Source organism: Xenopus laevis, chromosome 2S, assembly GCF_017654675.1.
Source record: "Xenopus laevis strain J_2021 chromosome 2S, Xenopus_laevis_v10.1, whole genome shotgun sequence".
Lineage (NCBI taxonomy): Eukaryota > Metazoa > Chordata > Amphibia > Anura > Pipidae > Xenopus > Xenopus laevis.
Genome location: NC_054374.1, coordinates 135289800 through 135302325, shown reverse-complemented (window position 1 = coordinate 135302325; position 12526 = coordinate 135289800). Strand labels below are relative to the sequence as shown.

Below are 12526 nucleotides of genomic sequence, written 5' to 3'. Positions count from 1 at the left end.
GTTAACTGAAGGGGTTCCTGTTTTATGCCTAATCTTTGTCATATTGAGCCAATTCTGACTAACCATGTCCTCAGATGCACCCATCAACTTGGTCACTGGGGTACCCATTATTCTTGTAGGAGAGTCATTAGTTAGAAGGAAGTTTAGGAGAAGGAATTTTGTAACAAGACACTGAACAGTGTCTTGCTTTATATGACATATATAGATAGGCAGTCATACCCAAATTGACATCAGCAGATTAGATGTTTAGTTGGGACAGACCAACTGCAATCACAGGATTGTCTGTCCAAATTACTCCCTATGGGGACTATGCATAAACCTCTAGATGGGCAGTAAAAATATCTTGACCACATCTGTATTTGCATAGCAACCTTAATTGCAGGATTTATTGGGTTATTTATCAAATGTCGAATTTAGAATTTATGTGAATTTATTTTTACTCTAATAAATTTGATTTTAATCGCAACTCGAATGGGAGGTTATTTATGAAAATATTCATAAATATTCATAATATCCGAATTGGTCCCAAACCGAAAATTGAATTGAAAATTGAATTGAATTCAAATCAAGTTTTACTCCAAAAAAAAACTTGAATATCAGGAAGGCAATTAACATATTCAAATGGTTTAATGTACCTCTGACATTAACTTGTAAATGCAATCGGCAGGCTTAAGGTGTCTAATATTCCAATTAGAACTGTTTCCATGGTCGAGAGGTGATAAATCTTAAATTCGAATTTACATCCGAGTTGGTGCTTTTAAATTAGAATTTGTGAGTTTTGACACAAAAAAAATCGAAAATTCTAATTTGAATTTACCATTCAAACCTTAATAAATCTGCTCCTTGATGTATATAGCGATTACTATGTTTTAGTGGCTGAAAAATATATGTGATCTAAACAATACTTACTCTCTCACCAGGAGGACCAAGTGGCCCAGCAGCACCAGGTTCACCACGAGCTCCTCTTTTGCCTTCTTCTCCAGCTGGACCAGGAGCACCCTGAGGACCTGCAGACCCCTATGTCAACAAACACAGATACAAGATAAATATGCAAATGTATAATTTTTCCTAATAATAACCATTTTTAAAATTATTGCATATTAACTACTTGTGCCTTGACTTTAATAGTGACAATATAAATGAATGGCTACCACTTGCAATATAAGAGTACATTTTCAAATTGAAATGTACATTTTAGAATGTACACTGCCCAATAGCACTGGCACCTACCCAGTCTAAAGTTGAGCACGGGCATTTATTGTAAACCTTTATGGGCTAACTTTTATATTTGATTGCATATCACTGCTCTTCTATAATAAAGTGAATAAAGTACCCCTTATTGTAAAATATAAGAATATTATAAGTCACAGAGGAGTTCCATGACCATATAAAAGCATGAGGCCGAAGACTGAGTGCTTTTATACAGGTCATGGAACTCCAAGGTTACTTCTAATAACCTCATATTTTCCAACAAGGGGTACTTTATTATAATACACAAGTTTTAGTGAGTCATGTGACAAAAATTACATCACTAAGCGCCATTTATAACTGATGACATCACTAAGAGCCATTACAAGGATATAATTTACAGGCTATTCATGGCCTTTATGTATTATATACGTAGATATAATATACAAGTGAAACAGATTATTTCAGTGGTAAAGAGTTTAACTATGTGTGCCAGTTGATTTACCCAAAGAAAATGTATTTAGTAATGATATTCCAAATGTCTATAGACAGAGCCTAAGAAAAATTATGAAGGCATGTACAGGTTATATATTATAAGGTATCAGTTAAAAAAAACTTGCCAAAGAATTACCAAGTATGCATGAATATACAGTAGAGCCATTAAAAAAGCTTTTCAAATAAGCATATACTTACGATTTCACCTTTGGGACCATGTTCACCCTTGAAACCTGCTATACCAGGGTCACCCTAAAATAAGAAATAAGAGTGTGAATAAATTTCACATATAAGATATGATACTACATTTGTAATGCACAGGCACAACAAGTCTTATAAATACAGATTTCTGTTGACTGCCAAGTTTACTCATTTTATTAGCCATTAAACATTGTGTGTTTATTGAGCATATTTAATCATATATTTACACCATATCAGAGTGTTAATAAGCAATTTACTTACAGTCTGGCCTTTGGGACCAAGAGGACCAGTAGCTCCTTGAGGTCCTGGTGGACCACGTGGTCCAGGGAAACCAGGAGCACCAGCAATACCAGAAGCACCCTAAAAGGTAAGAAGGGATGAAAGAAATTAAAAATAATCAACAAAATACCTGCTATTGTTGTATTTCATTACACACTAATATTTTTCTAATTTCCTGTATAGATGTTTGCATGCAGAATATGGACATTTAGTTATTATGGAGAAAGTTATGTATTTTTGAATAATTAAATAGACAAAGTATTTTCTGCAAATATTATACTTAATGTTTCATATTTGTTTCCAATATATAAATGAGCAATATTACTTACAGATGAACCTTTGGCGCCAGGAATACCATCAGTACCAGGGTTACCCTAAAGTAGAAGGGAAAAAATAAAATATTAATATAAACAGTATTGGATTGTCCTTAAACATTAGGTACAAGATCATTTTAGGCACAAACACTCCTTATGGCTACTACTTTATAAGAATGTGGCTGATGCATTGATAAATACAAACAGCAGTTTCATTCCTGATAGGTTTGTTACAATTTTTTTTTTTTACTATGATTTTTTTTGTTTTTCACTCTTGCCCTTCTGTTTTACATTCATTATCAAGAATTGTAGAGTATTATGGGAGTTCAACTGTGATGGGCGTTAATATTAATATTATTGTACCTTAAACTTAGTACAAATCCTGGTGTTGGACAAAGGTGCATAGAAGCAAAGGGCTAACTATATTAATGATAAAAATTACACAACTAAGGGGTGGGGGACTAAGACTCAGCTATCTGTAGGAGCTTCAGTCAATGACCACAGTGTGGATGTTTGTGGCTAATGATACAGTTTCCAGTTAGTTACGCATTGAAGCCATATTCACTTTCTTGTAAACACTCCAGAATAATAAGGCATATGAGGTGCCTATTATTGTCAAAGATTTATAAAATGATAGGGAAGCTGGTAAATCATGTGCTGATTAAAAAATGTATCAAAATTAGGGATCTCCAGACCATGATGTAGATCTCATGAAAATCATAATTTCTTGATATACGGTTTTTAAAAGTTTGGTGGCCACTTACAGAAGCTCCAGAAGGTCCAGGGGATCCAGGGGTACCAGATTCTCCTCTGGGTCCTTGAGCACCCTCAGGGCCACGAGCTCCAGTTGGGCCAGCTTCACCCTAATAGAAAGAGGACATTTTCGGTCACAACAAAATAATAATTTAATTATACTTCAATGCTTCATAGAAGAGTATTGCTTTTGACATGCTTGCTAGCTTGTTTTATTAAGTACAAGTGGAAAAGCTTTTTCGGATGTGAACATCCATGCTAGCTTAACTGCAAAATCTCATGCATAATTTTATCCGATTATAATATCTCATGACAATTTGTACTTAGCTAAATTCAGTGAAACCAAATTTAGACCAAAAGAGGGAAAACATAAGCCAAGCCGCAACTATTTTATTTCATATAATACATCCAATTTGTGGTTGCTGTGGTTGCTCAGCTACTTGAGGTAGCACCATCTAGTGGATTATGTGTTGTTTCATTTTAGGCAAAGTCCTCAAATATTACATATACTACAAAAAATATGAAAATGTATGTATGCAAATCTCTTTTTTACTTTGTTTCAGCACTAAAGGACTTTGAAATGTGTTTATTAGCTTGATTTGTGCTGTTTATTATTTTTATTGTCACCAACCGGAAGATCCACAAGATTAAAAAAAACACGTTTTCAATTATTACATAAACCCATCAAAATATTTTCCATTCCTTCCATGGTCATATACAATATAATTCTCTAAAATCAATGATTCTTTCATACTATTATTTTATTAAAAATAAAACTGAAACGTTTCTGTTACCCATTTGCTAAGAGATCCAACCTGACACTAGTGCAACAGAATATTATTTTCATTATTGTACCAACACTATACTGATGGAAGCTACACGCTGATTCTTTGCTAAAAAAAAATACTGCAGGCTGTATTAAGGCACTACACTGGGATTAATTTCCTCCATTTTAATAAATGAGATGGATGTTGTTCTTTATTTTAACTGTAATAATGATTTATTTGCAGTTAAAATACTGCAACACAATAATAGTCCGTGGAGAATTGATTGTGCTAACTACTGTATAGTGCAATATCAGTATTCTTCTAAAGCTTTGATTGTAGATTAGGTGATTTGTATACATCTAGATTTCTTGGAGTGAAGCAGCTAAGGCTATTACTAGGCTATTACTAAATTTAATACAAATGCTCACAGATTTGGAATAGCTGTGGGGATTTATAAAGAGATTATATTATTTCCAAGACTTATCTAGGTCCCACAGTTGTATTACTTCAGTCTACAGTAAACATAGTAAAACTGGGTTTGAGAACCGGGTAGCTGTTTATGCCTGCTGCACATTATTATGTCACTTTCTCACTGATTAGTAATCATCTTTTCTCTCTTGAAATATACACAAGTCATTTAATAGTCAGATATGCTTATGCTCCTGGGAGCATGTATAGCAAACAGATGTTTAATGTTTTTAACTTAGCTTTTAATGTTAAAGTGCTGGCCGCCTGTACTTTATTTAAAAAAAAATACCAGCTTCAGGCTACCAATCAGTCACCTACTTGTGGCTGGCTCCATTATTCTACTATTCACTTACATGTGTATGTTTGACTGAGATTGTTGGAAATTATAATTCACAACTGTTTGAGACACTGCAGATTAAATCACTAGAGTACCATCCTGGGTTACAAATCATTGACAGTGCAATCTCAAAGAAGGCCCCTACACTGAGATCTAGTATGAGAGGCAGAGCACATAGCTTCTAGGATGATACCTGGGTAATGTAAAAGTCACAACATTTGCATCAAGTCTAAAGCTGGCCATAGACGCAAAGAACAGATCGTACGAATCGAGGATTCGTACGATTTTCGGAACGTGTGTGGAGAGTCCCGACATTTTTCGTCCGGCGGAGATCGGTCATTTGGTCGATCAGACAGGTTAGAAAATTTCTGTTGGCTGCCGATTATATCTCTGCGTGCATTGCCGATCGTACGATTTTCAGTGGGAGACTGTCACTAGCTTTGGTTGGACATAGATATCGTACGATTGCTGTCAGGGGCAGAACATTGCTGATCTGTTCTTTTACTAATCTGACTGGTAAGACTTTGATCTGAATGGTTAGTGGCGGGTCGGGAGATGGGAAAGTCCGATCGTACGATGATTCGTACGATCGGATCTTTGCATCTATGGCCAGCTTTATGCCCCATAGCAACCAATCAAAAGCATTTACCGGACACCTTCTAGAAAGCAAATCTGATTGCTATTGGTTGCTAGACTCAGAGCAAATTTTGTTACTGTTATTTCATTACCTCCATAGTATAAGTAAATTTTAGCACAGTGCAGCTATTGTTAACGTGATATCCAGGATTTAGTCACTGTATCAACTACATTTTAAAAATGCTCCTGTTTTTTCAGGAGGGGGGTTGTATTATTAGTTTACTTATTTTTTAATACAGCCTAGAGATTTTAAAATGAAAATATAAAATATATAAAAAGGCACTGTTTCTTACAAATCTTTCAATAAAGCCTTTCATGTCTGGAATAAGGAGCTACATCTGTAACATGCAAACATATTTGTCTAGCAATTTTGTTATTGCAAATAGCTGTAATCTTCTGCTTGAGACCAAAATACTGCTGCTAAAAGCAATGAAGCTAAACTGTATACTTATAACTATGTTTGAGATCTAATGTTTGCATTGGGTAAATTGCTTTTTGATGTGTTCTTTTCCAGCCATAAACACAGCCAGCCTACCAGTCAGCACCCTGTTCCACATCCCTAATGGATGTTTTTTCCTACCCATTTGCATTCCTAGGAAAGCACTGAAATCGCATTTGCGTCCTTGTGTGATGTGACTCAGACCTTAAATAATATTAAACTTGTTTAATGTTTAGCCCTATAGGCCACAGGGCATCTAAAGAACTGGCAATTTAAATCAGGATATGAAAGATGTCAAGCTTAGTACTTATACATACCTTTGAGCCAGGGGCACCAGGGAAACCAGGAGCACCAGCAGGGCCAACAGGTCCCTATAAAATATAGAGAAATAATTAAGTATGTGGAGCACTCACACAACATTATATATATGTTTCCTGTTTTGATGCATAAACTGAAAGAATATTACCATTTGTAGTCCTCTTGGCAGAAGGATACAGGAAGCAAATACAAAGAAAATGCACAATATTTCCAAAGGGGAGATGTGCTAAATAAATATGCAATTGTAACTGCTAAGCTCACTTAAAATGCAAGTAAATGCTAGCTTCAAATCTTAAAGTCATTGAGGAGATGGGTTTAAACCAACATACAAATTTGTGTTGCTCACTCAGGCACAGAGCTACATATCTCACTTACTGCCTGTTGTATAGCCCAGTGCTAAGCTTATACAGTCAGAACATTTTGATATTAGTGTAGGAGAATAAAGTGTTTTTTAGCTGTAGACAGCAATCATCATTGGAAGGGGAATGTCAATGGTAAATGTACAAATTACATATTGTCTTATTAAGGATGATATACCCTTCTTAAAATAATTTATGTTTTCAGCAGACCAATTCCACCCAAAGGGCTCTGCGGCTCATAACTGAATTACTGAAGTTTGGACATCTATTATTTAAGCTTTCAATTCATGGAGAACTGAAACCCAGAGCCAACTCAGTCCCTAGAGCTGACCCAAAACTGTTTATAACAGGTAGCTGTTATACCTCTGCTTTTAATGGGCTGTACCTCCCATCATCCCTTAAATGCTGGTGGCAATATCAGGTTGCATTTCAGCCAGAGTTGGAATAGAGTGCCTATTATCTGAAAATTATCTGAAATACCCTCTTAAAATACATAGAGATGAAGAAACCAAAGTTACTTACTGGTGGACCAGCGGGACCAGGGAGACCATCATTACCACGAGCACCCTGGGAAAATAAGACATTGGCTCAGTTAGAAGTGAGTTCTCTATAAAAAATAGTAGTAGATATAGAGCTTAGCGCATGTCTATAAACATAAATGTGATGGAATAAAACTGACAATTTAAGTCTCTAAGATGTTTGACATCGAAATGATTTAGGAAATCGACACAACTCTCAATGTATCAGAAGCTGTATTATTCAGCCTGTGTTTTAGAAAGTCATTATTAGCCTATACATTACTAACCAAAGGATTAAATGTCCCCCTGCTTTAAAGTAACCCAAAGTAACCAATGAGAAGTTTGTTTTTATTAATCTAACGACATAATGCTGAATGCTGATTGGTTGATCCTGATTGCCAGGACAAACATTTGCAGTGTTTAGATTGGCTTGCTAACTTCAGGGAAAGCAATAGCTGGAGAACTTTTTGGAATGGAAGCCCTTATATTCCAGCTGATACATCCAGTAGTAAATAGCACAGTGATGCATCATTCATAGGCAGGCAGCCAATCTTCTCTTCATTTCTAAAGTGCTAACATTCCTCTAAAATATTTATGACGTATACGCTTCACCTTCAGAAGCTGTAAATCTTGAAAATATCATAGTGATATGTACTTCAGCTTAGAGTTAGAAACTTGAGTTTCCTGTGTTTGGAATTTTTGCTAGACTACTGTGTTTGTCTGTGAATAGCCGTATCTCATTACTGCTGCATAGTGGAGAGAATGCAGCACTACAGCCATTTCCATACATTTTTGGAAAATAAGTTTTTTAAAGACCATGAAGGTTGATAAAAATTGCAAAACCCTCAGAAACCAATTTGTATGGAGTATTTGTTGGTTGCCTGTTATTTCATTACCTCCATAGTAAAAGTATATTTGAGCACAGCGCAGCTATTGTTAAAATGATATCCAGGATTTAGTCACTGTTTCAACAACATTTAAAAAATGCTCCTGTTTTTTCAGGAGGGGGGTTGTATTAGTTTATTTATAGCATCAGGTTGCTTTGTGTTACATTGCATCTTTTTGATTAAAGGTTTAAAACTCCAAGAGAAGAGAGAATGTAGTACACTTTAAGGCCACATATACATTCATCCTATTGTGCAGTCAGCGTTCCTTAAATTATACTGTAACCTTATATATCAAGTTATACATTCTATTGTGGCTTTTGTGTGCAATTGTTGTGTGCTGTACACTTAGGGGCAGATATATTAAGTTTCAAATTGAAAATTCAAATTTTTAAATTCGAATTTAGAGTTTATTTTAGTGTAATTCGACTATTAGGGAATAGTCCAAATTCGAATTTCGAAATTTATCATGTACAGTACCTTTAAGAATTCAAATTCGACTATTCGCCATCCTAAACCTGCTGAATTGGTGTTTTAACCTATGGGGGACCTCCTACAATCAATTTGGAGTAATTTGGTGGAGTCATTTGGAAAATTGAATTATTATTTTTTTTGGTGAAAAAACTCAAATCAAATTTGATTTTAATTCAATTCGAGTTTGCAGGTCGATCCTATGTACTCTAATTTAAAAAAAATCTAATTTTTTAATAAATTTCGATTGGTCATTTTTTTTTTCCGAGTTTATGGGAGTTTCTATAAACTCTAAATTTGTCCCTTGATAAATATGCCCCTTACTGCAAATGAAATATTTGCAATTGCAAATTTGTAATTAAGAAATGCAATGGGGAAATATTTTTAGTTCTATAAATTCTGTTACAAAATACTTTCCAATAAAGGCACAGATTCTGTTTTAGTTATAGTTTTCCTTAAGCCACTAAATAACCTTGTATACTGTGAGAAGGATTGGCTAAGAGAGGTGTTAAAATGCACCACTGCAGTTGCCCATATCAGTCAGATCTTTGATGCCATTGGCCGTAGACTAATCAAAACTAAGTGCCACCTGGTTGCTGTATTGTCAGATTTTTAATGGAATCCTGAACATTTATATTGAAATCGGCAGCATGCGCTTGGCTGTTGGGGTAACTTGATTAGAAGTGAACAGTAAAGGGGAATAGGAAGATTTGCTAAATTCTGAAAGCAGGAATACTCCATTGCATATCAGCTAGATCCCTGCTGGGCAGCTGAGAGCTGAGTTATGGTGGAATGTTGGAAACAAGCCTAAACAAAAACTGTTCTAGAACCCAATGTTTCATGGACAGTAAAATATGCTGCTCATACCATATCTGTGAGCTGCAGGGTGTATGTTGTTATACATGCTGTAACATCTTTCTCATTTATTTTACTCACTGTCTTAAAATAACTATGTGAGCTTGTTGTACATTCCCTTTAAAGAATTGTTATCTTTTTCAGGCCGCTAATAAAAATATCAAGGCTTAAAATGATATTAAAAAGAAAGCTGTGGTGCCTGTATCTACAGGTATGGGACCTGTTATCCAGAATGCTCGGGACATGGGGTTTTCCGGATAACGGATCTTTCCATAATTTAGATCTCCATACCTACTAGAAAATCATGTAAACATTAAACAAACCCAATAGGCTGGTTTTGCTTCCAATAAGGATTAATTATATCTTAGTTGGGATCAAGTACAAGCTACTGTTTTATTATTACAGAGAAAAAGGAAATCATTTTAAAAAATTCGGATTATTTGGATAAAATGAAGTCTATGGGAGATGGCTATTCCGTAATTTGGAGCATTCTGCATAACGGATCCCATACCTGTACTGTAAGTGAAATAACTCTGGTTTTCCCAAAGACTGCAAAGGCCACTAGATTGCACATGCTTAATGCACATTAATAACACTGCAAAGACTTTACTGACACCCTTGACTGCTTTTCAAACACAGGGCATGTCAGCTTTCCCATAGAGATGTTTATTTTAAAAACAATTTCTTTCAAATAGAAGCCTGCCCTGTGCTAACATCAGCTGTTTGATGTGGTCTCTGTTTAAGACAGTGCTGAGTGGCTTTCATTCAGTCACTAAAAGGGAAATGATATTTGTTCACTGGAATACCGTTTAACAGGTGACAGTTGGACAAATAGAAATATAGCATTCAGTTAATATAGCAATGTAGTGAGGAATAACTAGGGAAAGGCCAGGAAGGGGTGCATATTTTAGGTAAATTAAGAGATTAAATGAAGTCAAATATAGTGTGATATACCACAATACTGTATATTAAGGGGGTTATTTATCAAAATCCGAATCCTGATTTTTTTTAAATTAAAAGAGTCCGACCAAACTAGAGTGCGCAATTTGACCTTATTTTATTATTTAAAAAGCTTTATCTAATGGATTCGGGTAAAAACTCGATAAAATCGAGCAAAAACCCGAATCGTATGTTTTACAAATTTTTCCTGAATTGCTCAATGTTTTTTGTGATTTTTCCCGAAAAGCCTGAATTTTTCAGATTTTTGCCCAAACAAGTCAGATTTTCCTGCTAATTCCAGCGCAGACAACTTCCAAATAGGATAGGGACCTCTGCCATTGACTTATACACAACCTCAGCAGGTCTGAGATGTGGCCATTTTGCTGAATTGGGCTTTAATAAATCTCAAAACATTCTAGTTTTTTTAAAAAAACCTGAAAAATTTGAGTTTTGCCCCAAAAAAGCCAGACTGGGAGTTTAGTAAATAACCTCCTAGATCTCCTCTTCTTGTAAAAACCCCCCACCCTTCTACATAAGTATGCTTCTATTAAATATGGAGAAAACAGACAAATCTGCTTAGATCTTTTACAGAACCAAACTGATACTTACAGCAGCACCAGAAGATCCAGGACGTCCTCTCTCACCTGGAAGACCACGGGGACCCTGAAAAAATATGAAAATAGGTTTTATGTTGAGTTTTATAGATCTGTAGATTTTAGTAGTGTTTCAAATGAAAGCTAATTACTTAATTTTATTTGTATATTTGGAATTCATATCCATGGCAGTTTGCAAAAAGTTATGGGGGATTAATAATATAAGGCCCTAACTTGTACAAGGTCTTAATGGCCTGCTAATGGCAGCCCTGTTTATTTTCAACATTGAAATCCATAAGTCCAAATTGTGCTTTATCTTTTGTCACTGCTCAGGAACCTGGCCTATCATTTCACTTCCAGGTAGATAGTATTTGCTTAATGGTTATAGTTTTCTGATGGTTCTTTAGCTTTCTGTATGTAGTCCTAGACTCTTACTTTCTTTTGCCGATGGCAGATTCATTCTCAGCTTTCTCTAAAATGCTTTGCTTTTACTAGGAAGTTTTTTTATTTAATAATAAAATGGATTTTTGCTATAACGTTCCATACCATTGGACCAGGAGCTCCGGCTTCACCAGAAGCACCACTTTCTCCCTAGAGAGAGAAAAGGAAATCAAATTAAGACATTAGCCAAGAGTAAATTCTACACAACTCAGAAAGATGCATATAATGTGTATTTGTCTACCATTACTTTGCTGCAAAGGAAAATGGTATAAGGTGGGGCACAAATACTGACAAATGAATGGCATTTAACATTTTCTTATAATGTGAGTTATTAATCAGGGCCTTTTTTGGGGCAGATCATGGCAGCCATTTGCTATTGGTTAAAATTGTTTTAAATGTACAAATTATATATTATATATAGTTTTTTCTGCCCAACCTATGTCAGTGGGATTCTTGGAGTTGTAGTTCTACAAAATCCCCAGGGATGTTTCAGCAACGAGGGAAGATGAATGCATTGACAACGTCTAACCTCTTTCAGAACACACTAACAGAGAATATGCCATTTAATAAAATGAACTTGTGCTCATAAGCTAGAGGCTTCAGCTCAAGATAGGAAATAAAGCACAGCAATACATTTCCCCCTATAGCTGGTCTCTTGTTGGGGAAGAAAGGGACAACAATGGGTGGCTGCTCTCTCAGCAGAATTAAAAAAAGAGTTTACCTTGGCACCTGCAGCACCAGCTTCACCCTTTCCACCATCAAGACCTGGGTAACCCTAAATAAGAAGAGAAATGTTAATGGTTATTTAATGATACAGGAAAGACATAGCAATTTTTATATTGCTGACATGGAGAGTCTCAATGGAATAAAATATCGTATTTTAAACCAAACTGTTTAAAATATATATGTCTAGAATTCTAAGAGAATGTATGGAAATGCTGTTTGTTTTAACCCATTTATGTGTTTTACCACAATACACTTTAAGGCCCTTGATGCGCTTTTTGTAGCCCCCGGGCCTAAATAAATGCATTTGGTGTTAAGGAACTATATGATAACTATATGATAAAAGAGGTGAGTCTGGTGTGGTGACTGTGTTAACTTCAGTCTATAGCAATACATTTATTCCAAGCTAGGCTCACGGCTAAGCCCAATACACTTTGAATAGATAAAAAAATGTTTGCTTAATACTTGGGTTGAAGTTAACATGTAAGGAAATGTGTATTGAGCCACCTCTCTGCTCTGTGTGAATGCAGAATAGCTGTGTCTAGAAG

General features: G+C 35.4%; 1 protein-coding gene across 1 annotated transcript in view; it reads right to left on the bottom strand.

The window, feature by feature from the left end:
- The window catches only part of col2a1.S (collagen, type II, alpha 1 S homeolog), a gene marked incomplete in the record, with an annotated part of 46214 nt that overhangs the window by 20342 nt on the left and 13346 nt on the right, over positions 1 to 12526 (bottom strand). The window contains 10 exon segments of the mRNA NM_001087791.1: positions 910 to 1017; positions 1882 to 1935; positions 2146 to 2244; positions 2493 to 2537; positions 3242 to 3340; positions 6195 to 6248; positions 7077 to 7121; positions 10831 to 10884; positions 11361 to 11405; positions 11977 to 12030. Coding sequence (NP_001081260.1) covers positions 910 to 1017; positions 1882 to 1935; positions 2146 to 2244; positions 2493 to 2537; positions 3242 to 3340; positions 6195 to 6248; positions 7077 to 7121; positions 10831 to 10884; positions 11361 to 11405; positions 11977 to 12030 — 657 coding nt within the window.